Source organism: Phragmites australis, chromosome 11 (genome assembly GCF_958298935.1).
Source record: "Phragmites australis chromosome 11, lpPhrAust1.1, whole genome shotgun sequence".
In the NCBI taxonomy this organism is placed as follows: domain Eukaryota; kingdom Viridiplantae; phylum Streptophyta; class Magnoliopsida; order Poales; family Poaceae; genus Phragmites; species Phragmites australis.
Window position 1 is genome coordinate 32,075,789 of NC_084931.1, and position 26,557 is coordinate 32,102,345.

At 44.0% G+C, this 26,557-nt stretch overlaps 2 protein-coding genes and 1 non-coding gene across 6 annotated transcripts; 1 reads left to right on the forward strand and 2 right to left on the reverse strand.

The window, feature by feature from the left end:
• The first annotated feature begins 12,487 nt into the window (after positions 1-12,487).
• On the forward strand, positions 12,488-15,474 carry LOC133885716 (serine/threonine protein phosphatase 2A 57 kDa regulatory subunit B' kappa isoform). Its single transcript, XM_062325453.1, has 2 exons — positions 12,488-14,278; positions 14,847-15,474. Exons 1-2 carry the CDS (start codon positions 13,142-13,144, stop codon positions 15,213-15,215), a joined length of 1,506 nt encoding a protein of 501 aa, XP_062181437.1. The 5' UTR covers positions 12,488-13,141; the 3' UTR covers positions 15,216-15,474.
• A 696-nt stretch (positions 15,475-16,170) lies between these two features.
• TRNAE-CUC (transfer RNA glutamic acid (anticodon CUC)) lies at positions 16,171-16,243 on the reverse strand. The gene has a single exon. It is a non-coding gene; the product is annotated as a tRNA-Glu (tRNA).
• Positions 16,244-16,505: 262 nt separating this feature from the next.
• Positions 16,506-18,301, reverse strand: LOC133883914 (photosynthetic NDH subunit of subcomplex B 3, chloroplastic-like). 4 transcript variants are annotated; one of them, XM_062323317.1, is made up of 6 exons: positions 17,900-18,284; positions 17,683-17,796; positions 17,502-17,555; positions 17,270-17,332; positions 17,088-17,145; positions 16,506-16,809 (listed from the first exon to the last, which is right to left on the reverse strand). In XM_062323317.1, the coding sequence occupies exons 1-6, from the start codon at positions 18,119-18,121 to the stop codon at positions 16,694-16,696; spliced, it is 627 nt and encodes a 208-aa protein (XP_062179301.1). In that variant the 5' UTR covers positions 18,122-18,284; the 3' UTR covers positions 16,506-16,693. The 4 variants fall into 4 exon arrangements, with proteins under 4 accessions (XP_062179301.1, XP_062179302.1, XP_062179300.1 ...); XM_062323318.1 differs by having other exon boundaries at positions 17,083-17,145; positions 17,900-18,279; XM_062323316.1 differs by lacking the exon at positions 17,088-17,145 and having other exon boundaries at positions 17,187-17,332; positions 17,683-17,790; positions 17,900-18,301.
• Positions 18,302-26,557: the final 8,256 nt, after the last annotated feature.

Consider the following 26,557-nt stretch of genomic DNA (forward strand, 5'->3'; position numbering starts at 1 on the left):
CACATGGAAACTGCGGTTAAGTTTATGCCTACCCCCCCCCCCCATTAACAAACCCTAACCCCTACTCATCCAACAAATGGAAGCTACTGCATTTGACAAGCCAATGAGTTATCCTTAATTAACTGATCACTGTCTGCACGAAGGTGCAACATGAATCACTTATTATTAGCTTCATGCATGCAGCTAGTTAGATAGCTAGGCAAGCACGTTATGCTGAGACGCCGTCTTGTTAATTAGGCTGAGTGACCCATTCACACTCATAAATTACTCACAGATAAGCATTTACAGAAGTCACAAGCAATCCTCACATTGCCCCAACAAACAAAATAAAAACTCACTTTCAACTTTTAATGTGTCAAAAAGGAAAAGGGATGTAGCTAAAAACTCATCGTTACGTTTACACCTCCAAACCGGCGATCTCTTCCAATAATCAAATCCATATGTTCAGCTAGTTCAATTCTCTGACCAGTTCGAGAATCATAGGGACTTTTCTGGCTGTCATTATTTCGTTTCCTCATTCTTCAATCATTTTGACGATGGCAGTGCGCAAGGACAGGAAAGTATACTTCCCTTTAGCATTAGAAAAGCAAGGAGGAGAGGAGGCAGCTCGACAGGTCAGTCAAACAGAAAGCCCATTCCATTATTCGACCTTGCCTTTTCCCCTGTCCTCGTCCTCCTCCTCCATGTAAGGTCCATTTCTCCCTGCACCGAAAACAGGTGCACACATGCTGCATGGGCCAGCAGTTCAGTACTAATCACTTAATCGGCATGCTTCTGCTGCTGACGCGCTTAAAAAAATATAAATAATACAACAGCACACTCCATTCAGTTTATTCTCTTGTTTACCACCCCCAACCTGCCTCGAAAGGTGTGCAAGTGCGTTTTGCGTTCCCCACAAACATGCTTCCCATTTTCTATGCTCCCGTTAGGCCACAACCATTGTTAAACCAATCGCTTTCTCCTCCTCTACCCTTGCAGCCATGTGAGTGGCTTTGTATATAAGCACCACTCTTTTCTTCAGTCTCTTGCTTCCTCTGCACTCTCTTGCATTGCAGGCTTCCCTCCCACCGATCTCACTCTCTGGAAGACAGGCTCTAGCCTTCTTGTTCTCCTCACCCTCCTTGCTCGAATGGAGTTCAGGACGAGCTCTAGAAGCAGTACCTGGCCATGGCCAATGCGTGGTGATAGAGGAGAGGAGATGAAAGGAAGGCCGCACAGATAGGAGAAGCGTGCGCATTTGGCACCCACTGCCGGCTAGATCTCTGCTTGCTCCATGAGCTGAGCATGAGGAGGAAGAGGCAGATGGTGTGAGCTTTGTGGGGAATTGAGGCTTCATGGTCCGAGATATATATATCTCTAGGTATTTTAACTAGTAGCTGCTACTGATTTAGTCTTCCCAGCTACATCATTTTTCGTTTTCTCCCTCCCCCCCCCCCCCCTCCTCTTCTTTCTACTATTTTGAGAGGATGCAAGTGGCTGTTCTTGGCTAGGGGCTTGCAGTGTCAAGAGATCTCAATGGCCCTCTAAGAAATATAATAATATTGTTAGAGGCAGTATCAAGTTTGGAATGCAGCGGTCACATTTTGTAGTGCATGTAGTCTCTCTGATTTTGCATTGTGTTCCCTGTCGCTTGAACTTGCAGGAAACGCCAGCATGTACTTGTATATATGTTGGTTTCCTCTCTTGATATGAGTACATTGTCAATGTGCTTGGTTGATACCTCTTTCGTTGCATGAATCCTCAAATTTCATATACAGAAGTCGTTTATTTGGTCGTGGAATACAGACATTTTCTCAGGAAAATTGGCCTACATTCAGATTTAGTTGAATTGCGCGCAGGTATAGAACCAAGTGCAGGAGAACTACGAAGTTGGGGGCAAAAGCGCTAAAATCCAAAAATTACTAGCTTTCTTTCACTTGGTAAAAGCTCAGAAGCATAAAGCATTTAGCACTCTTCCGTATGGAAATGTGCTTAGCAATTCTCTCAGTGTCACTGTTAGTAAATCCCAGAGAAAGAAACTATTTACACGTCCTTCAAGAAGACTGTAATATATTGCATAACAATTAATTCAGCTCCCTGTCGCAAGCCGTCAGGGCAGTTCATCAACGCATCTACGCGATGCGTGTACCGACCGCAATCCGTCCGGTCGCGGATGCAGTTAAGACGACGCATTTATCCATCACTTGTCTTCCCTTCTGTGCTCGCCCTCCATGCTCCATAGCAGCAGAACACAGCAGACTACTTTCCCTTCATTTTATTTCAAACCTATTTCTCTTCATCTCAAACAACTTTCTATTAAAAGAATTTATAAAGTGAAAGAAGAAAATCTCAGTGAAGAGAATGATTTTAAAAAAATTCATAAAAAGAAATCATTAAAACGCTGAAAAGATCGAAAATACTTCGAGAAGAGAATATCACTGTGTCGTCGTGCTTTGTCGTTGCCCTCCTCCGAACTCTGGCTGTTAATGGCTGGTGCAGGGAATATTCAGCGGCTGCGCAGGGGTGGCTCATGCGACGCCCGTGCTGCTGCTGCCGCTTTACGCTTTTGCTTTTAAGCACTGTGACAGCACTCGCTCGCGCGCTGTCGCTGTCGCTGCTGCTGGTGGTGGCATCGGGTCGGGACGGAGACGACGGATGGAATGGAAGCAGCGGTAGGCCGTGCCCACTTATCCCCGTCCTGTTGTTATCTTGCCGGGTCCTTTGCCCTGTCCGCCTGCCTGCCCTGCGTCGTAGCCGTGCGCACGCCCCGTGCGCGCTCGATCGTGCGAACGAGACGGAGATCGAGGCACGGCCTGACCATGAGCGATGGTGGTAAAAACCCAGATGGGCGAGGGCAGCTGCGACCTGGGGCCGTCGAAACGTCACCGTGTGCACTGGGCGTGGTTACCATCCAAGCTGACCGCAAGTTGTGCGCTTCATGCGAACAATTGCGCTTCTTTCCTGTTGATCCGAGGACGGATTGGCGCTCGCGAGACTGCGAGAGTGTGGTGGGGAGTACGGCGATGGAGATTGACGCTTGACACCACCAACTCACGGAGCGACGGCTACAGTAGGAACCCCCGGCTCTTCTTCGTGATCCGTGCGTGATGCTCGCGCAGCGCAGCGCTACGCTACACAACAAGCCACACGGAGCGATGGGGCAAGCACATATGTTTGGAAGTATCCTAGCACGCATGTCGACTACAGCACGTACGGCGGTTATCTGAATTCTGAACCTGAGAAGTGCCTATCATTCTATCCCTCCTGCAAAATGTTACTCCGTGCTTTTCACTTGCCCCAGAAATTTTCTCGGAGACTCTGGATGCCTTTTCTTCTTCAGTAACGTAGAGGAGTATGACATGGAGTATATGCTACTCCTAATCAAGTAGTACTCCATGCTCTTGCTTGCGGTGCACAAATTTACAATCTTTTTGCTGCCGTCTGTCGCTGCATGGTCCTGTCCATAGACCAATACGGAAGACGCCCTACGCACGGGCCTATGACCCGGCCTCACGGGGACAAAGTGCAAACTAGCTGGATAGGCTCTGTTCAGCCCCGAGCGTGCACTGTACAGTATATCATAGAAAGATCATGCGTGCATGGGTGCAGATCTGAGCAGGGCCACGCATGGAGTCAACGGTTTACACGAGCAAGGCCTTAGTAGGAGCAGTAGGAAGGATAGATGTCGCAAAAAATGCGCAGCAGGGCGTGGAGTGCTGCTCTTGGACTGCCGGGTGCGGCTGCCATCTCCGCTGCACCTGCAACTCTGCATCCCCAGGAGCTAGGACCCCAGCAAGCAGCGGCCATGTAGCGCAGACTCCATTAGAATTTAGCAGTGCTGTACTGCTGCTCATGAAACAAATGTTTCTTTGTATAATCGATGTTACTTACATGGACAGGAAAAGGGTAGGGCTCAGCCGCTCAGCATTCTCCAAAATAGAAAAGGACTAGAGCTCAGCTCAATGAAGCAAAATCTGAGCTGAGTTTTTTCTTGTGTTTGAAACGGGAGTAGTAGTCTTTTAAGGTTAAGAGCAACTTTAGCAGATTAGTCAAATTTGACTAGTCATATTTTTATTTAGCTATCTTCTTAAAATATTTTTTCTCTATATTTTTCACACTTTAGCAGACTTGTTTAAATTCCATTCTTTATATCTTATATACTATATTTTATTTGTAACGGTTGTTTCTTGCAACAACTTTATTACAACGGCTATTTTATTCAACGGCTATATTCCAACAGCTAGTTTTTTCAAACGGCTATATCTCCGCTCTATATATGGGCAACTATCCGGTTACTCCTCATTCATATCATGTTTCCTCCTCCTCTCTGCTACTCCTCCTGCATCAATTTATTATAAATGAGTCTTCGCGGATTAGTCATGTAATATGTGTTAGATTCGTCATTGTCGGATGATGATGAAGTGCTTCTTGTTGCAAGGCAGCTAGCTAGCTAACAACACTAGCTCGGTAACGCTCGACGCCATGGAGGTTCTATACCTGGACGGCAGGAACTTCAACACGATAGAGTTGGAGGGTATGCAAGACTATACCAAGATTATTTTTCAGATAATTCAACCTACAGCCCAACGTTCTTTCGTTGTAGGTTTGCAATATATCCATGTAGTTTTGCTCATCTTATTTGTTGAACCTCCTATGCTCATTTTTCTTTTCACCACAGGTTTAGAATGTCACAACCTCTGTTTTTGCACATTGCCCAAGCCGTAGAAGCACATGACCCCTATTTTGTGCAGAGAAGAAATGCAACCGAACAACTTGAGTTATCTCCTTTGCAGAAGATTACTACAACTTTATATCAGGTCTCAAATCTCACAAACATTTCATTAAACATAATCGTGCATTATAAGCATCATGTTTAATTGTTGAGTGCTTGTTATTTCTAACGGTGGCTTAACCTTGACGAAGTGTTATGAAAATACCCGACCGTTGAGTTTTCTTTAGTTTTAGTTCCTCATAGGCGTTGTGGGTGAATCCATTTAAAAATGAGATCATCTTGTATTGTAATCATGACACAAAAATTCCTATAATTTTTAGAGTATTAGAGCACCTCATTTTGAGTTCATAAAATGGGGAGAGAAGGAATAGTATTTGCAACTGAACTTGATTTGTTTCTCTAGCATGTGGGCCCCACTTGGCTGGCCCACCACCTCACCCCTTACTCTCCACTCGGTTGCACCAGCAACCCCACCTTCCCCCCTTACTCTCTCACTCTCACTCTCACTCACTCTTTCCCTCCCCAAACCGGCATCACAAAAGCAGGAGCACTCCCTCTTCCTCAAACTCTCTCTTTCTCCCAAAAATCTTCCCTCAAGAAGCTGAATCAAAGTATGCATGTCATACCATTGTCTTCCCCACTTCCCTAGCTCTCCATCCATCCAAGTTCAGTTGCATGCATAAAGATTTGGATGATTTTCAATCCATTTTCATCACCTATTTTCTCTGAAATTTCAGCATCAACTTTCCTCTTTACTGAGCTCTTTTCCTCCTTCTCTTCCCTAACCGATGGTCACCAACATCAATAAGGACAGTGAGGTAAGTCTCCTAGGTTTTCTATGGTGAGAATGCGTAAATTATTTGGCATTTGGATAGATTTTGCAGCTATATTCTTGGAGTTGCGAAGCGCCTTTCGTTCTTGTTGAATTGGAGCTCGTAAGGAAATGTTGAATGAGAGAGGGCTAGTGAATCATGCTTGTGGAGTGGATAAATTAGGTCTAGAATATATGCTTTAGTGTCAATACATGCTTATGTGGGTTGGGGTTTAGCATGCAAGTTGAATTGACCGTCGAATCATCGAAGAACTCACCTCTTCTAGAACCCGAAAGTTTCGGGTTAAATTGAGTTAAAACATCCCGAGAACCCCTACCCAGAAGTTCCAGGTTAATACAAATTAGCCAAACCGAGAGCCCCTGTTTGGAACCCCACTTGGACATTCCGAGCACCCAGAAGTTTCGACATCAATTTAGAACTTCTGGATTAAATAGAACTTGCCAACCCGAGAACCCCTATTCAGAGTACAACCCGGAAGTTCCGGCCTCAACTAGGAACTTCTGGATTTCAGTCAAAATGTCAGATGATGCTTGGATCAGATACTTTGTTGTTCTATCGTATGTCTTTGTACACTTAGCTTGTTGTACTACATTCTCATGCTTTATGCATCTTGTAGCATACCTCATTCATGCTCATCGCATTGCATACATTTTTCTTTAGAGAACAGAGGACCGGAGCGTGACACGGGTGTGATTGGGGGCGAATCGGAGTTTGTTGCTTTGAATTGTGAAGATGAGCACCAAAGCAAGCATTTAGGCATATTCTAACTTATACTTTGAATCACGTGGAGTCCAAATTGATAAATTACCACTTTATGTATGTTATGCATGTTAGTGAGTCTTGTCTGGTTTTATGGTTAGAACCTATATTGATGCATCTCCTACCTTGAACTATTGATGTTCCCTATCCTTCTAACTTAAAAGTTATCCTAGATGCTTAGAAATGCATAGGTTACCGGTAGAAGTTGAGTTGTGGTTTGATCATCGTTCACGAGCTTAAGGCTTATTAATGTTCACAAAGATAATGATGATATTGGTTTGTATGAGTTATGAAGATGAGACGAGATATGAGAGGTGTTAGGGGTAGGCCAGGGAGGAACTCGGATGCCATAGACCGTTTGCATCGATTAAGCATAGATTGTTGTAGTTGGTTGTAGCACTTTTTTATACTTACCATGTATCCATATATCAGACGGATGAGTTGAATACCTTTTGTGGGGAACGTCCAAATAATATTCTAATTAATCACCAGGAGGATCATTATTTATAATCACAACCTCGATGATTAAACAGAATATCATCCCGGTAGTCTCGACATGTGTTTGTGCCCAAGATTAGAACACATGCCTTCTAACAATTAGCATCACAACATAGCTTAAGAAAGAGCAAGTAATTTTTATATTACAAGTTCTTAAGCATGCAACTATTTCCAATAATTTATAACAAAAGGTAACAACAACTACGTAGCAAAAAGTTAAACTATTAAACAACAAAAGAGAACGACGCAGACATGAGTACGAAGGTACTCGCAAGACTTAAACCATAAAGAGCGCATATACATAGCCCGATTCTAAGAATTATGCATTGAGCCGTTAGCAAGGAAAAGCTGCAAGGTTAAGTTAAATATAAGTGGTAAGCAAACTAGACATATATGTGTGAGCAACAAACTTAACCAACAACAACATAACTTTAACCTTCCATAACCAACTGAACATAAATAAAAAGAACCATTATGAACATATGAGTAACAAAAACCAACTCAAACATCTCCCACATATCCAACCATCAACCACAAGCGAAAACTCTACGATCGATGCAGATGGACAAAAGCATGCTCATGACCGAGAGCGCGGTATTTTAAAATATTTTTACACCCTACAGGGGATACTTCTGGACCCATATGACTTGAGGACCATACGGCTTGTATGACCACACAGATCCACACAAGGGGTACTTATATCAACCTTTCCCAATAAGCCCCGATCATTTGAAACATGTATCGCTCGACACGGCAGTACTAGAAGTACTCCCAAAGCAAACTAGTACCACTACAAACCCGTCCACTCACACTGTCGATGTTCAGGCCCCAAGTGACCACAGCTACAAAGGTATTCGGCTCGCCTTACCTTTAGATCGGCATGTGGTGAGTATGATAAGTGCTAAAGCCGACTACACCAACGATCGGTGCTTAAACGACGCAAAGCGGTCTACGGTGTCTGATTTCCTCTCTCGACTTACGCAGGGGAACTCCACATCCGGGCAAGATAAACACCTCCTAGGCCCATATCTCGTCTCATACTCACCACTCATACAACCATCATCATCTCATATCCAACATTGTGATCAACAGTTAAACCTATCGCTCGCGAACGATGAAACATTTCACCGTTCGACCTCTACCGGTGACCTATGCATTACTAAGCATTTCGATTTAACTTGTGGTCTAGACATCAATAACAAACTTAAGGCTACAAGGAAAGGATAAACAACATTTTAAGGTAGAAGTAATGAATTTAATATAGGATCTACCCACTTGTACCCAACCTCGACTCGACACATGCAAACATACATAAGCATAGTTTATCAATTTTAGACTTCATATAATTGAACAAAGGTGCAATATGCTTAGTTGCTTGTCTTGCTGCTCAGGTGGCTACCTATAATTACCCACGCAACACTCGCAAAAATCTGGAAGATTGGAGTCGTCTTCAACTGCAATCGCGCCATGCTCCGGCTCCTTATTCATTAAACAAGAATGCATGCAATGATGAGTATGAATGAATGCAACAAGGTATGCCACAATACTCAAAAACATGCTGGAAGTAAAAGACATGTGAATAAATGCAACTCTAAACGATCTAAATGAAATCTGAAAAATAACAGTCATCTGGAGTATCCGGACTGGCTCGGAGTATCCGGGTTCGGACCCTCTGGGTGACCCCCCAGAAAAGGCGCTCAGTTACTGCCTTTTTATTTGACTGGCCCGGAGTATCCGGGTTCCGGAGTATTCGGGCCATCCTTCGGAGAAGGCTCTCGGTTAGCCACTACTCTAACTTAATCCGGAACCTCCGGGTTGGTTCGGACTATCCGGGATGTGCCGGACACTTCGAGTGAGGCTCCGAACGAAGCTCTCGGTTACTCGATAACGCAACTACTCGGAGTCTCCGGGTTTAACCGGATTTTCCGAGTGATACAGACTTGAGTTGTTCACAACTTTTCCCTTAGATGATTCGACTCACTTTACAAATATGTGCTACACAAACGTGCATATGCCCTATCCAAAAGATTCTAAACCAATCTCTCACCCTAAACCCTAACCAATTTTGAACACAATTCAATGGACAATTTCTCCTGAACCCGGAGTATCCGGTGAGTCCAGAATATTCGGGTCAGCTCAGAAAAGCTATTCTAGAGTGGATTTTTGGTCGATTCGAGTTGCAATCTTTTCCAAGTCTAAAGAGAACATGTTAGGGGTAGTCCAAGGATCCTGGAACTTACCCATCAACTAGCAACATGACTCTATAATTTATTTTTGACCAAAACTCCATTTTTGCTCCAAAAAGCTCAAGAACGCCAATAACTTCAAGAACTACTCGATTTTTCCACGAAAACAAAAATGGATTGGATAGATGACTGGATCATGAGCTAGAGAATGTAATGGTACAACATGCATACCTTGAATACTCCACTTGAGCTCGAATTTTGGGAGAAAGGGAGAGAGAGCTTGAGTGGGAGAGTGAGAGGGGCTACTGCAGCTGAGCTGCTGAGTGAGGGCGTGGGGAGAGAGGGAGCAGGTGGGGCTGCCCCATTTGGTGGTTGGGATGGTGGGCCACTTGTGGGGCCCACATATTAGAGAAAATGGGTATTTTCAATGCAATTTTTATTCTTTTCTCTCCCAATTTTCTTTCTCTTATCTAAATGATTTTAAATGAATTGCTCTAATGTGCCAAATAATTCCCCTCAAATTTAATTATGATGCTAATGATATATGATTAAGCTTAATCACGCGATTACGGAATTTGGGACATGACACCTTTGTAGCTGTGACCCTTTGACGTGCGAATCTATGATGTTGTAGGCATAATAGGTTTGTAGGGGTATCTAGTTTACTTGGGGAGTAGTTCTAGATAACATCCGCAGCTATAGGCGTATGTTCAAACAGTTGGGACTTATTGTGAAGAGTTATCACGAGTACCTCTTGTATGGACTTTAGCGAGTTACACAAGCTGAATGGTCATTGTATCGTGTGGGTAAAGATATACCCTTGCAGGGTGTAAGAACAATTCGAATTATTGCACTCTCGGTTATGAGAATGCTTCTATCTATTTGCATCAATTGTAGAGTTTTTATGTAGAATGATGTTATGGGTTGTTGAGGAATGGTTAGTAAGGGTTGATGATGTTTCGAGTTGGATCAAGTTACTTTTAAGTTGGGTTAATGATCTCAGGATAGAAGTTTGCTTATGGTTAGGTGTAAATGCTCACATATTTGAGTCAAATTCTGAATTTTGCTTTTGCATATGAACTCACTTAACCTTGTAGCTGATTCCTTGCTAAATTTTCCAAATGCATTATCCTTAGAGATGAGTTATTATATGTAATCATTATGGGTTAAGCCTTGCGAGTACCTTCTTAATCACGTTGCTTTGATGTGCAAGTGAGAAAGAGGTTATGTTCGGTTACTTCACATCAGCCAATGTTGGTGACGGCCGAGAGTAATGCCATCTACTCAGGTGATATTGTTTTGGGGTGGTGCCTCTGGGCAAAAGGCTCCACCTATCTTTTATTGTAATATACTATATATTCCGTTGCGTAGTATTTAGTGGTCAACATTAATAATAAGTGCATATCTTGTCACGCTCGTTGGTCCCACTAGAATTAAGCTACTCCACCTTCCTCACGTGCACCGCAAACTTGCTAATAGCATCCGTGACGAGCTTCATGTGGTTGATCAAAGCCTTATATGACATTGGCATCATAGACGGCTTCCTATACATGTTGAAGTACTTGACGATCCTGCCCCTGTACGTCTCTTTTGACTAATCAGTTCCAACTATAGAATCCTGGCTTGTCCTCACTATGCGAGCATGAGCAGCTTGTCATCCTCGTCTGTCCACTTTGCTCGGTCCGTCTTCGGCTCCGCTTTCTTCTTCCTCTTGGAGGTGGTCACCTTCTTCCTTCCCTTGTCATCGCTACCCATGCTAAACTGCCCCAAGTCCTCATCGGGTACACGGTGCAAGACAGGAGTGTCCGCAACCACAAAGTAGCCCATCACCGCTATAGGTAACAGTGGAGGGACCCCTGCATATATGGCCCCAACCATGTCATCCGCTGCACTCTGTCCTAAAAAAACTCTCGTAAAACAGATCTATGGAGGACCTGCACATCACAGAGAAAAGGAACATCAACACGCAACTGAATTAATAATTCATATGAACTCTATAAAGATGTGTACTCAGAAAGATATGTTTTGACCCTTCCTGACCAAACCTGACTTACCCTAGACGACGGACCAAACTGAGACGGCGCCGAGGCCAACGGACCCCTCCCCTCCCCACCCCCACAGACGGCGCCTCCCAATGCCATACCCCAACACCCCCACAATCCAAACCGCCGCTCCTCCCCCTACTCCGCACGATAAGCCGCCGCCCCTCCTTCACCCGATTTGCGATTCAACTGGCAAAATGCTCAAATCTGAAGAGTTTGGATATAAATTTGTACCTCCCGTTGCCGATCGTCGCCACCGCCATGCCGCAACCCTCCACACCAATGCTCGAATCTATTCTCCGGGAGCCCATCGCCATCACCGCCAACCTTCCGCCACCCTCCTCGTGCGCGTCGCCGTCGCTACCCCTCGCTTCCGCCTCTTCCGTCCGAGTGCGCGAGTGCAATCTCCAGCCTCTTCCTCGCTCGGCGTCTCCGTGAAGGGATAGGAGAGAAATTCTCCTATCCCACCTCGCGTCGGCCCGCGACGAGAAGGCTTTGGAGCTCACCTTTAGTTTCTGTCGTGGTCTTTTTCCCATCGTGAGAGGAACGGGCACCACGATGGCAACCTTTGGAGAGGCCTTACGAGCTGGAACTGAAAATTCTGGAGTCTTGCACTGTCTTGCACTCATCAAACTCCAGTGGGAAACAGACTCCCTCCCTGGTTGAGCTGTTCTTCAGACGAATGGACAACTGAAAACTGACAGTGGTAGAGACGTTGCTATTGCTTGTTTAGTTGGCTCGGAGTAACTTTGCTTATCGCCTATCGGCACTATTAGCTCATTGATCACGATTGGATGCATTATGATCCAAACTGTCAAAACCAGCACTTGCGATGACCCACGTTCCGTGGCTTAAGAAGAAATTAACCATAACAATCTGCAGATCATCACACCAGCAGGCATACTGACATGCTCCCAGCAAGAACGACGACGACACTTCACACGTCGCTCGGCCCCCTGTCGCGAGACAAAGACAGGGCCGCACGGAGCACTGGTTCGGACGGTACGGGCGGTCCGGCGAGTACCCGTGCCGTCACCGCCTATTACCGTCGCCGTCCCACCGCTCGGCCGTGCGCTGGGTCACGGAACACCGCCGTCCATCGACTCCGTCCGTGCGGGTTAGCTGCCTCCCGTCCGACGGCCGGGATCTCTCCGCCCGTGACCACGTCTTTCGAATTAAAGCGCTCGCCGGCCGGCCGGTCCCGTGTCGATGGACAAGGACACCGATTAAAGCACGTCCTTTGCACAAGCACCCCTACACTTCCGCATATTTGCAGAGTTCGACCGCATTACGCTGCGATTATTACTGTATTGGTTAATTTCGATGTAAACCCGGGATCTTAGCTTTGAAAAAGCCCCAGATTTGGGATGATTTCTTAATCAACACTGGCTTAGTGAGCCGTACACCACTATGGTTTCATAATTATCTCGTCCGTACACACCCAGTGGTAAACAAACCATTTCCCGCAAGAAACAACAAACAGGCCCTTCCCTTCCACTCCCCTTCTCATCTCACTCCCCGCGCTCTCTCTCTCTCTCTCTCTCTCTTCCCAAGAAGCGGACGAAGCGCGGCGCTGCAGATTTGGATCCGGTTCCCAATGCCTCCCAAGGCCGTCCTGTAGCTCCCGTCTCCGCTGCCCGACCACCGCAGCGGCCACGGCACGGCGCCTGGATTCGGCGACCGCGTGGCCGGAACTCCAGATCCGAGCAAAGCCGAGCCTTTCTTGGTGACCTCTTTGCTCTAGCTCGAGATTGGCGGCTGCCATTCCCCCCTCCTCTTCTTGGTTAAGATTTGAAGGATAGCTTGTCCAGTTTTGGTGGTTTTAGGGGGTCGGTCTTGGTTTTTTACGACTCAGTTTGCATCTTCACGGTCCAGATTTAGCTGCATTTGCCCGGATTGGGATCTTTCTGTGATAAAAATCTCGTCTTGTTTGTAAATTTCTCTTCTGGTTGCGTCAGAACTGGTCTTTCTGTTGCATTAGCCGTAGAGTTGGACATTTTGGTTACTTTTCCTGGGTCTTGCTCCATTTCGTGCAAATCTTGGTATCCTAGTGGTAAGCTTTGGTAAGCTTTACTGTGGCCATGGTATTGGTGTGAGAAAACTTTTTGGAAGATGTGGAAACAGTTCCTCAGCAAGCTGCCCCGGAAGTCCTCGGCCTCCGGGGAGTCAGGTCAGTGCAGCAATGGCACCGGGATACAGCGCACGAGCAGCTGTGGCAGCACCCCGCCCGGTCGCCCGGCTTCCGCCATTAGGCGCATGTCATCCGCCGTCTTTCCATCAAGCGTCGTGGCTGGCATTGAGCCGTTGGTTTCGTTTAAGGATGTCCCGAACTCAGAGAAGCAGAATCTGTTCGTGAGCAAGTTGAGCCTCTGCTGTGTTGTATTTGATTTCTCGGACCCGAACAAGAGTTCCGTGGAGAAAGATATCAAAAGGCAGGCATTGTTGGATCTTATAGAGTACGTTGAATCCAGCAATGCCCGTTTCTCCGAGTCGGTGATTGCTGCCTGCTCTAGGATGTGTGCCATCAATCTGTTCCGGGCATTCCCACCAAGTTACAGGTCCGGTTCATCTGGTGGTGGTGAGGGTGACGACGAGGAGCCAATGTTCGATCCTGCATGGTGTCATCTACAGCTTGTGTATGAGCTACTACTGAAATTTATTGGATCCTCATCGTTGGATGCAAAGATAGGAAAGAAGTACTTTGATCACTCGTTCCTTGTGAAACTCCTCAATCTTCTTGATTCCGAGGATCCAAGAGAAAGGGACTGCTTGAAAACTATCCTGCACAGGATTTATGGGAAGTTCATGGTACACCGTCCTTTCATCCGCAAAGCGGTGAGCAATATATTCTACCAGTTCGTGTTTGAGACTTACCGGCATAATGGGATTGCTGAGCTGCTGGAGGTATTTGGCAGCGTCATTAGTGGCTTTGCATTGCCTCTGAAGGAAGAACACAAAATCTTTCTCTGGAGAGTTTTGGTTCCTTTACACAAACCAAAATCAGTTGGTCTGTATCTCCAGCAGTTGACCTACTGTGTGACACAGTTTCTAGAAAAGGACCCAAAGCTTGCAAGCTCGGTAGTAATTGGTTTGTTAAGATATTGGCCAATAACTAATTGTCAGAAGGAAGTGATGTTTCTGAGTGAGATCGAAGAGATCATGGAGTCTACCAGCCAGGTGGAATTCCAGAAATGTATGGTTCCATTGTTTCGGCGGATTGCTCATTGCATCACTAGTTCTCATTTCCAGGTAACTTGCCCTGATAAATGTAATCTAGTAAGTATTTCAGTTGCTTGTTGCAATATGCATTTCAATTACTGAATTGCCACATGAAATTAGGTTCATTGTGAAGCCATTGCTATATCTTTGTTATCGATGTATTCACCATACCTGCTCTTACCACTTCTAGGAACTTATCTGATTGATGGTAAAGTCTGTAAAAAAGTAGACAATCAGTTGGAACAATCCGTGATCACAAATACATTCACTGGCCGTCCTGAGATTGTCAGCCAGGTTATTTTACTCCATTCGCGTATTGTTTGTAGGTTATAACTTGGGGGCATGCCAAATGAAAAATATTTGTCTACTGATCTGAAATGATTGTGGACAATAACACTGGGCCATCATGTCATCACCTAATCATGCTGTGGATAGGGACTCCTATATAGTGTTTAATATGGGCAAACATCAGACATTTGGACCAGCATTAAGCATTGGAATGAGCTCAATATAAAACACATTTGGCTGTCATTGTCTTTTAGGTTTTATTTTCATTTCTTTTATCCAATGGTTGCCTTAACAAGTTGCGTTGTTTCAGGTTGCTGAAAGAGCACTCTTTGTGTGGAACAATGATCACATTATCAGCTTGATTGCACAAAACCGCCAAGTGATCATGCCTATTGTTGTTCCAGCATTAGAACAGAATATTCAGAATCACTGGAACCAAGCAGTCCTGAATCTGACTGCTAATGTAAAGAAGATGTTTTCTGAGATGGATGAGGATCTCTTCTCTTCATGCCTGGCTAAGTACAAGGAGGATGAAGAAAAGCGGGTATCTTTAGAAGCAAAGCGGAAGTTGACCTGGGATAAGCTAGAGTCAGCTGCATCTTTCCAGCCAGTTACTGGCCATACAGCGGTCATGGTAGGCCACCAGCCGTCAGCAAATCTGATTGCCACCCTGATTTAGCTTGTGCACACTGGCGAATCAAATGGTGCTCTTCCCCTTTTTGGTGAAGTGCGGCAAGCGCAGCGTTCACTATTTTGCTCTTATTTACTTTTTTTCATTTGTTGGTATGAGTAAGCAGTGTTGTAATCTGTAACTATTTATGTATGTTTATGCTCTAGGCAAGCATACCTGTAAGACTACTGAGTGCTGACGCTCCTTAGTCCTTACCTGTATCTTTGCCTGTTTAATGTCATCAATGATCAAATATCCTTCATTCGAATTGCACCTTTCTGCTCTCATATTTGGTAGCTTTAGGCAGTATAATCCTGATTAATGTGTCAAATCGTCCAGTGCAGTTTAGTTTCAAAATGGGTTGAAGCTTTAGCGTCTATTTGTTAGAGCTCTCACTGATTTAAATTCTCTGCAATGAGTGATTCTCTGGAGAAAGTAATTTTGTGGTTGGAATTGATTCTCTAGCAATTCTTTAAAATAAAATATATGGAGGAAATGATTCTGTGCGGGAAGTGAATTAGGCGAAGCTGTTTTTTCAGTTTTCTAGCTTCTAGTTTATTTCAGATAATCACTCATACGAATTCCACTCATGAAACTAAAAGTTGAAAGCTGCTACTTGGCAAAGTCTCTCTGATTTCAACCAAAAAACTGCTCTAGAAGTTCTAACAAACAGACCTTAATTTCTATTTCGTCATTTTTTCCATGTGATAGCCGGGCGAAATTGACACTTGCTATTCTTGCAGATAAAAAACGTTACAATATCTATTATGATCATGGTATGCGCTAACAAAAAAGAAAGATGATGATCATAGTAGGTTTCTATTGCATTTTCACTAACTTGTGATATCAAAATATAGTAGTAGACGAGAATATTACATAAGCTTTATCAAAAAGATGTGGCGAAGAGCTGTGCAGTTATGCTTGCGAAGACGATGACTGAAACCCTTGAAAAGCAAAATATAATTTCCGTTGCCGGGACTCGAACCCGGGTCTCTCGGGTGAGAGCCGAGTATCCTAACCAGCTAGACTACAACGGATTTGCAGTCAGAGGGGGAACATAATGCATTTGGCTGTAAGGTTTCCTCATCCATCATATCAATGGTCTAACTCAGAGGTTTCAAAGCTATGCAGTTCGTACCGAGAGGAGGGACTGTAATACTGATGTTCATAATTTAGTTCGCTTAGCATGTCTCGAACTGGGATTAAAACCCTCCTTCGTTTTTAAGACGTACCTCTGAAACAAGTTTAGAGAATACAGTACCACTATCACAGAGCATACGCTTACATGGCTACTACACGTTCATGCTAAGAAGTCATATATTCATTCCAACTCCCAAGGAGAAAGCAGAAAAGAATTCCACACAGTGAAGGCTGTAATATCGTGTTGTCTTCATCTTTCTCATTGGAAAAGTCTAGCACTAACATGTACATGTGAATTAACCTGGCAAACATATGTTACAGCTAGGTACCATCAAACTTGCAAACTATCACATAATTGTCACAATCGATGAGGCAATGCTTCTCAGCTTCTCTGTGGAGCAGTGCGTGGCAGGTAGTCGGAGCACGATCATTTCTTCCACTGGGGCAGCCGTTGGACGACAACCTAGATATAGCAATACAAATCGTTAAATGCTTAACAGAAAAAGGTCTGTCATGTACAGCTCTCTTGAAAGCATTGTTAAAGAGAAATGTATCTAAATGGATTAATATTTGTTCCAGATGGTAGTTGTGTACTTGTGTGATAGCAGAAGATAAGTTCAGTATCTGCAACATAATCAGAAGGGTTTCTTTCTTCTCCTTCTTTTTTCTTTTTTGAAAGGGTAAGCAAACTGTTAACTTCACAACAATAGTGCCAGGTAGGGTTAATGAAATATGCCTTGCCGGAATTTTCTTTGTTCCCTACAATAGTCTGACAAGCCAGCCTCCATGACTCCGGTTTCTGGCAAATACAAGGATATAAAAAGAGCACCGTTAACTCACAACTTTTTTTGTATGTGAATCCCAACGGAGAAAAGAGGCACAGAAGCAGCATTGGCCAATTGAGTGAAATGAACACCGGCTACCTTCTTCAGGTACCGATTCTCGGTGTTTGTCCTTTCATTCAGGAGCTCCTTCCCATCAATTATCTGTAAAATTCATAACACACACCCTCCGATTGATTCAGTTGCAATTCAGAATGAGTGCTTCGGTTTCAAACATTTCAGAGTCACTTCAGATCATAATCATCACTTTGCTCGTGGCAAAACACCGAAGCAAGAACAGCACGTGCCGTCGATTCAGCAGGAAAGGAAGTACCTCGACGATGCAAGTGCCGCAGCTGCCCCCGCCACCGCAGTTCATCACCTTACCCTGCAAAGCAACAAGACCACTCTCCGTTTACCCATTGGCCATTGTCCGTTGGTGTTCTACTAGTAGTATGGGGTAACCGCAGTGATAAAATCTGAAGAAAGACCGGAACAAGGTGAAGGAGCCTCACGTAAGCCGCGTAGAGCTCGATCCTGTTATCGTTCATGACGTTCCGGAGGAGCTTCTCGCCGCTCGCCGCCGCTGCCCGGTCAACCGGGTAGGAACCGTCCGCACCTGGCTTCGGCTACACACCCAACCAGACAGAGGCAACATCCGACTCAACAACGCGCTCAGCACGAGCAAGCCAGGTCACACTTTTGGCTGAGGAGGGCTCTGGAGAGGCTTACCCCGACGAACTCGAGCTCGATCTGGGGCTTCGTCGGCGCCAGCGCTGGAGCGCCCGCCGACAGGTTCGGCGACGCGCTGGAGCATCTGATGGGGGAGACACTGAAGGGCCTAGGACTAGGATTGCGGTGGCTTCGGGCGGAGACGCGGGAAGAGGAGGAGGTCGAGGTGGGGAAGGGGAGGGAGACGAGCGCTACTGCCGCCGCGGAGCTCGTGGCCGCCATGGCTCGCTTTTTTGGTGCGGACGTGGCCGCGTAGCCTCGTAGGCGTAGTCTGGTTGGTTTGAAACGGGACGGGTTTTTATCGTGTGGCTGCACCGCGCCGCAGAAGCAGCACCGGCCATACGGGTGGCTGGCGGCTGCTCGCCCGCTCGGTCTCGGTGGAAGCGTCTGGCTGCCCCGTTCGTTTCCGCTACTGGGCCGTGCGAGGGTGCGGGCGCGGCCTGTGAGTTGAGCCGGCGCGGTGAACCGTGGCGCGCGGCGAGTGTGTTGCTGGGGACGACGCGCGCGGGTGGGACGTCGCGGGCAGTTTCGACTTTCGCGGGAAGTTCCTTGGTGCAGACGAGGCGTCGGTGTGGACGGCGGCATAGGCGGGTGATGGGGACGAACGTGACCGAGGAGGAGGCTGTGAAGGTAGTTACAGTCGGGGGTGGACGCCGGCGCGATGGCGATGGATGTAGACACCATAGCACTGCGGATGGCTTCGATCTGCGGTTCAGGCTCCTTCTCCACCGCCTCGCTCAGCCGATTCAAAATCTGATCGTGCTCCACCATGTGCTCCAACAACGTGGCACACGGATCTTCACACATCTTCTCCATAACGCCGATTTCATGGATCGAACGGCTCTAATACCAATTAACATATTCATCTTTCAATCAAACATAGAATCAACACATGAACAACTCAATTCACCCTCAAGCGTCAGAGATAAGGATTATCGATCAAATCAAGTTACTCAGTATCGTACAATTGGTAAAGAGAGCATCACAGAATAGGGAGATTGGCAAGCTAGATTGAGAGTAAGAGAACAGAGTAGAGGAAGGGATTAGAGAAGAGATAGCTCAGGGAGAAAGAAGGCTTGGGGAAGAAAAAGGTGGAGTTGTTGCCTATTCTTCGATGCCTTTGCTGTTGTGGGCGATGGCTCATATAGGTCCCCTTTGGCTCTCAGCTGGGTGGGCCTTCGATCCACATGTAAGGCTATCGTCCAGTCTAGGAGCCTGGTCCGTGACATTTCTCTCTCCTTGAGTCTCGGCTTGCCCTCAAACCGATTGAGAGGAGACTTGTGTAGCATCGGACCTCAAGGATTCCCAAGCATGAGCAAAGAACTTGCTGTTCAGGATCCCCATTGAATGCGCAATCTTCTCATCTGACAACTAAGTAACCAATACCCACCACCATGCTTCTGCTGATGGTAGCCATGGCCATGGCATCACCCACTTCTCTGCATGCCCGACTACATAGATCATCCAAGTGCAGTAGGCCTCTTGTAAGATGAACTTTGCAATCTTCTTCATATCAATCACCACTATTGTAGCATAAGACTTTAACCCATCAATTGACTCAGTATCAACCCCTTCTAACATCTCCTTCAGGCCTCCAACCTCTTTCTCAGATATGACCTTTAACAATTCCCCTCAACGCCATCTTCCTTGGCTTGTCCATTGCTGAAAAGTGCTATAGCCTTAGAAGTTTTATCTTTTACTCTAGATCAATGCTTTCGTAGATAGGAGGACCATGAAATTTAACACAATTCAACATCTCATTGTCTTTGGTCTCATCCTCAAGATCTTGAATACTCATCTCCTCACAAATGCACCAGGAAGCAGCCTCAATACGAGAAGCAACAAGATCAGCACCAATGTGACCATAGACAACCTTTGCAATGTGCTCCAAGACGACATTCCCAGCTCCAACTTGCTTGATGTCTCCCATAAACACAAGGCCAGATGCATTGAATGGAGGAAATTCAGAGCGTGTAGATATTGCTTCTGGTTCAACTTCAATCCATTGTCCTGTTCCAGCTGCCATAGCACAATTAGCTGCCAGAGCCCCATCACCTTAATCCTAGAAACAAGCTAGACCCAAATCTGCCCTAAACGTGAATGTTAACCATAGTATATACCAGATTATACTAGGGATGCTTCCTTTGGACCAACAATGCACCCCCTGGGAAATTCATATCTTGGTAATACTTTCTTTAGCAGCAGTCTTGATTAGCAAATGCTCCCACAAGTTTTGAAACTTGTTTTCAACCAAAACATTAGCAGCCACCTCTTCTCCTTGTGAAAGCTTCAGTTGGACACCAAATTTCTCAATAATCACCCTCCTCTCTATTGGAGTGTCGCAACATAGCATTACGTACTGTCCCCCAACAACAACAACAACAACAACAACAACAATAACAACAACAACAACAACAACAACAACAAGGAGGTTTGTGTTGAACAAATGCTGCAACATCATACAAATTCTACCACCCACAATCAACACTAGAGCAAGAGGTATTGAATCACCTGGAAGCGCCATTCCTTCCTTACACTGCTCTTTATTCTTTTACTGCTCTTCAAAATAGATTATTGGTACCATAATATCCTCTGTCAGATCACTAGAGGAAGCAATCGGGTACCAGAAGTTCTTCACGCTGGAATTGTAAGGCTTCACTGGACCAGACACAGTAAGGTCTCGATGTGGTTGTTGCTTGGCTTGAACACGGGTCGTGAATATTGTACTTGGAGCTATGAAAGTGGACTCAGTTGTGGATGAAATTGAGCTTCCATCGAGCAACAACCTCTCATTGACCAAGGTCTTCATTTGTGTGAACTTATCAAGTGCATATGGTACTCTTGCTTTCGATAGATGAACCTAATGGTTAGCTCTTACCAGCTCCTGCTATAACTCAGCGTGCTCTTTCCTCAATGTTCCAATTGACTTGAACTCTCTTGCTAGAGGATTGAGAACCTCTACCACCTCAAGAGCTTGGTTCCCATGCAGCACATGCACTACAGCTGACTGAATGAATCATCGCGGGGGAAGCCAGAGAGTAGGTCTCGCATGCGTGGGGTAGTGACGATGGCACTGCCTACCACGATGTTGTGGCAAAACCTGTGTGGAGTAGGGGAAGTGGCCGAGGGCGGTGGGCTCCAGGAGCATGAGCGTGTAGTCATACTCCTTGACAAGGTTTAGGTAGTTGTCTATGTGCATCCAGTGATCCAAAGAGATATTGTCATGCGAATTATCCTCTTGCATTGACTTCAGTTTCAACAAAACTGGGCTACTGTGTTGCTCGTCGTAGAGGAGGAACAGCATGAACAGTAGAGGCAACCTACAGCTGCTTCCCAACAACGACTAAAGTGGATGCATAAGAGTCTTTAATAAATTTTTTGATAAGAATAAGGTCAATGTCCAATTCGAATCTAACGCACCTTAAAAACGAATCAAAACTAAGCGCAACACTAAACGCAACGGAAACAACACAAAAGTACGCTCACAGCGAACAATAACAGTAATCCCGATCGGTACTGATGAACAGTAATTCCGACCAGTACTGATGAGTAGTAATTCTGATCAGATGAACAATATACCGACCAGTGTACCGACCTATAGGAATGCCAAAAAAGATCTGGTTGCTGAAAACACTATTCATGGATGTTCATGATAGCAATCGGAAGTTACGAACTGGTTGCAGTATTGAAAAACTGCAGCTCAGAACACAAAATACAAACTAGAAATCTAACCAAACGTGGTCCAAATTCAACGAAATTTTAGCCACAACTTCTCACGAACACTGTAAGTCTTTATCCAAAAGTTCTACTCAAAGAGATCAAGATTTTAACCTCTATTTTGTGGATTTGATCAGAAACAAGTGGAGAGAAAAATGTTTAGAAAAAGGACTTCAAGTTGCTCGTGTGAGGGAGATTATATGGGATCACCCTAGATGTTTTCACACAAGTCCTAGCAACCTTTTGACTCAACAAAATCACTTGAAATCGCTGTCACAAGCGATGAGTGAAAAATCAACTAAAACTTTAAGAACAAGAGATAAACAGAAGGGAGATCAAAAGCATCACAACTTTGCTAAGCAAATGATTAATAGAAATGTGAATTTAGCAAGATTCATAGATACATGGCTTGGAAGCCGCCCTTCATCCTTTCAATCTTGATGAGATAAAGTTTAGAGCTATGAACTCTAACTAATCTCTTTTGAAATCCTAACTAAGTCTAAGAAAATATTCAAAAGAAGATAGATCCTGGAGAGGTGTTGACGTGCTCTGGTTGTCCTCCTCACTGTGCTTTTTGCACCAGCCCTCTCCCATATATATATATGTAAAATGGATAATTCCCAAAATGCCTATAATGACTAATACATAGATATTATCCTCGAAGGGCAAAATAGTCCAACTATTTTGTTGTCCATCGGACGGACCCGACGTTTTCACCACTCTGCTTCGTCTCCAAGCAAGCTCTGTGATGGTGTCATGCATCCTCCGACTCCGTTCCCGATTTTGATGAAAAAATAGCAAAACTGTTTTGCATGCTTCTCCAAGCATGACTCCTCGATGTCGATGCGTGTCCGACCTCCGCCATGACCTTTGACGCCTCAAACCTTCGCGCTCTCGCCACCAGGCCACCTCTCAACTTGCCATCGTCTTTCCGCCTTGACTTGGTTGACACCATCTTCATCACCTCCTCCTCCCACCATATTTTCTTGCACCCTCCATGTGAGCGATGTGGATTGCCCATGGCTCCACCCGGTCTAGCACGGTCTGTCGGCACCGAGCCTCCACTTGCCCTTCACCGCATTGCCGTTGACCGCCTTATCGCATCCATACACCTACACATCATAAGCCAATAAACATGCCTCTCCATCATCCTCTATTTTCACCCCTGGTAAACCATAAACATAATCAAACACAATTGAAACATGCTATACAAACCGAAGGCTACAAATCAATAATTACATCAATCACTCATCATCAACAACACAAATTTCCTTTATGTTTAAAAACAAACAAATAAATAAAAACAAAGAGGAACAACACGAACGTTGGATTGATGTTAAAGCTGGATGCAAGAAGTCATAGAGATCACCAGCAGACGTAAGAGATGGCGTCGGAGCGATAGGATGGTGCGGTTGTGATATCGAGATAAGGAGAGACGCGGCACCGAGCAAGCGATTTGGAGATCCTTCCAATCTATCGATGAACAAGAGGATAGTGCACGATGGGAATTATATTGGCTTGGACTGTCCTGCAGAAGTTAGGCGGATTCTTCAATCGCGCCCTGTACGTAGTATATATTTAGCTCCACCGGTTCAGGATGAGTACCTACACGATGGAAGAATCTTGATCGGAGATTATTATGAAGTACTTACTATATTACACCTCCTCCTTTTTGCTAAGTAGATAGCTATTTTTTCCCCTGAGTAGATAGCTCAAATTTTATCATCCCGCGGTCCACCATCAAGTTACATACATCAATTGCACATATGAGATAAGCAAACACATATCTCAACTCCAATTCCAGTTAGTCCATAATCAATATACTCAAATAAAATCTCAAATCAATTCAAATCACATCAAAACTCATATAAAACCGAAGATCATCAAATCAAATAAATACCAATATCAATCACTCATCATAAATAAATTAAGGTACATTTCAATTTAGTTTCTCATCAAGGATCTTCCGTGTTGACTATGAACACCAGGAAGCAGCTAGCAAGTTTCGAAAAGATCCAAGAACTCACCAAATCCTCACAAAACGTTTTATTGGAGACGGAAATGGAAAAGTGAAGGCCCTTTGTAGTACGAGTTGAATGGGGCAAAGTGGATGGAAGGTTTCAATTTAAGGAGATTGAAGGATCACAGGGAATTATCGAGGCAGATCTTGTGCTCTTAGCTATGGGATTCCTGGGTCCTGAAGCAGTTAGTTTTCCCACCTTCAAACTTCAAACCTGAGTTTGGAAACTTTGGGACTAATGTGGAAGGTGCGTTTGCTGCTTTGCAGACGCTTGGCAGCAGCTGTAGACAAGTACTTGCCAAGAGATCAAATGAATGCTGCAGAGGACGTTGCTGCCCCAAGTCCAAGCGAAGGTCCGGTTCAACCCGTAGCTGCATAAACCATGAAAGCATTTCGGTAACTTTTTGGTAGACTTGTCTTTTATTTTTTACGCTGAGAAAAGAATTTGAGGGTTTTTAGCTGTAAAAAGTGAAATATAGGGCTCATAAAGAATTAGGAAATTCTTTTGGGTGCATATATAATTTGTTGTTCTTTTCCTGTTTCTTCTTGGAGAAGAAATGCGGGTTTGTAGGTTTAGGAACAGTGTTGAGCAATATAGCTTATAGATGGAAAATTTGTTAAAATTATTTATTTAACTAAATTCCTCTTTTGTATCTCTTTTCGGGCGCATGTATAAACCTGCTGCCATACATGAACTATGGTGTACTTCAATTATTGGCCACGAGAGGTCACGGTTCAAAAAACCGATGGTAACCGCTCAAAAATCGCGATAACCGACCTTCTCGGTCCGGTCCGGTTTCAGAAACCGAACGGTAACCGAATTTAAATTCAAAAAATTCAAAAAAATAATAAAAAAAATTCAAAAAATATCAAAAAAAAACTAGACACAATTTTAAGACCTTCTGTGAATTTTTTTTCAAAAATAATGTCGTTTGCATCATATTCTATAGGGAGGAAGTTTGAAAAAAATGAAAAAAATTGAAGCGTGCGGCTGAGTTATTAACTCATGTTAAGGAAAAGTTTAACATGCAAATACATATTTTTCTTGTGTAAAACGTATTTTAAGAGAATCTTTAAAATTGATTTCACTTTATTTAGAGTTTTATTAATTTCTCTATGATTTTTACAAAGTTCACAAGTATAAAGTGAATATGTTAAGAAATAGCACTGTAATTAACTTTTTCATGTCTACTATTATTTTTCTTACGTAAATCATAGTATAAATAAGCTAATGAAAGTGGTTTCACTAATTTTTGAGGTGTGATGGGTCAGTTATGAATTAGTCTAGTCGCAACACATCTACACAATCATGCATGTTACAATAACTAATTCATGAGTTCATGTATTTTTAAAAGATATAGGATCATGTAACAAGACTAAAAAAAATAGTTTCATGATTTTTGGATTAGCAAAGAGTAAACTATGCATTTAACTTGGTTTAACAAATACAATTTCTCATAGAAAATTTTGAACTTTTTTATGAGTATAAATACTTTTATCATGTAGATCATGTTACAAGGAAACCAACAAAATTTGTTTCACTTGATTTGAAGCTCAGATGAATTAGTTATTGATTTTACAAGATTGAGATAATTTTTGGGTTTTTTTGTTGAACTTCACTAAAAATCGAGAAAACCGCTCGATAAATCGAGAAAACCGAGCGGTTACCGAGAAAACCGAGCGGTTACCGATAATGCGGAAAATTTGAGAAAACCGCTCGATAAGGACCGGTTACCGAACGGCTAAAATCGCGATTTTTTTCCAAATTTTAAATTTTGCCAAATAAATTTTCTCCGAATTGTTTTGAATTTTTAACCGGTAACCATGGTTATCGCGAATTTTTGGTTACCGCCGGAGCTCGGTTACCTTAACCTTGCGAGAGGTGTGTGTGCAGTTCATTGAAAATTACTGTATTAGCTGTGAAACCGCTGGTTTCCGTTGTTGCGTCGAAAATCCAGTCTAGTGATGTTTGCTACGTATGCTCTCACGTTTCCCTAAATTACTTTATCATCTTTGCATGACATGGTCCAGTGTTACTAACTGTTTTTTTGTGATTTGTTGTAAGATTGGATCGAAGTCACGCACCATTAGTCTAGTAGATGTCGCTGTCATCTGAAATCAGGACATAATAATGCCTGCCCTAGCGTCTGATTCTTATTTAATTTGACGACAGATACTTTGACAAGAATACTGTTTTTCGTCTAAACTAACAATACCGTAATAAGAATAGACTGAGTTTACAATCCTGCTTGACCGGTCTTATTTCTTGCAATAGGGCTATTCTTCATCATAGACTGAATTTCTGGGCGAATGATGAGTGGAAATTTATAAAAAAAACGCGTAGTAAGATTGGCCCTTCAATGGTGAAGAATAATTTGATCCCTAAGTTCCATACTACTAAGATCAATGTAACTATGCTTGTATTTCTCTTAAACTAGGTTTTTCCCTTAAGAAGGATACTGATATAAATAAGCACACTGGCAATGTCTTTTCCAATATCTGATTAAATAAAATATTGAATTTTACATTGAAGTATTTTAATTGCAAATATACATATCTAAATACTGTCATGTACCTTCAATCAAGGTTTTAAAATTTTGTCTGCACAAATTCTAGGAAGAAAAATAAGATAAGAGAATATAGGAGGCATGCAATAGCTTGCTTAAACATGCAAACAACAGTAAATTTACTTGAAGAGTATCATGGCCCACCAGCGATCACGTACCCCTAGCTAGACCGCTTGACTTAACAAACAGTCTCTAGCGTGCTTGACGATCCACCGAGGCAACATATATATGCTTAGCATCCCTAAATGGCCAATGAGCGTTTCTTAACCCATAGACTCAAAAACGGCGACACCTCTATCTTTTTTGTATAAGAGGAGACTGCAATAGCTCTAGTCTACACCCCATCATACACGC

What these genes read in the sequence shown, in the direction of transcription:
- LOC133885716 (XM_062325453.1), top strand. Translation starts at nt 13,142, where the DNA reads ATGTGGAAACAGTTCCTCAGCAAGCTGCCCCGGAAGTCCTCGGCCTCC. An exon ending in TCACTAGTTCTCATTTCCAG is followed by an intron (nt 14,279 to 14,846) that starts GTAACTTGCCCT and finishes GCGTTGTTTCAG; the next exon opens with GTTGCTGAAAGAGCACTCTT.
- LOC133883914 (XM_062323315.1), bottom strand. Translation starts at nt 18,121, where the DNA reads ATGGCGGCCACGAGCTCCGCGGCGGCAGTAGCGCTCGTCTCCCTCCCC. An exon ending in TCGAGCTCGAGTTCGTCGGG is followed by an intron (nt 17,797 to 17,899) that starts GTAAGCCTCTCC and finishes TTGGGTGTGTAG; the next exon opens with CCGAAGCCAGGTGCGGACGG. An exon ending in GCGGCACTTGCATCGTCGAG is followed by an intron (nt 17,333 to 17,501) that starts GTACTTCCTTTC and finishes TGAATTTTACAG; the next exon opens with ATAATTGATGGGAAGGAGCT.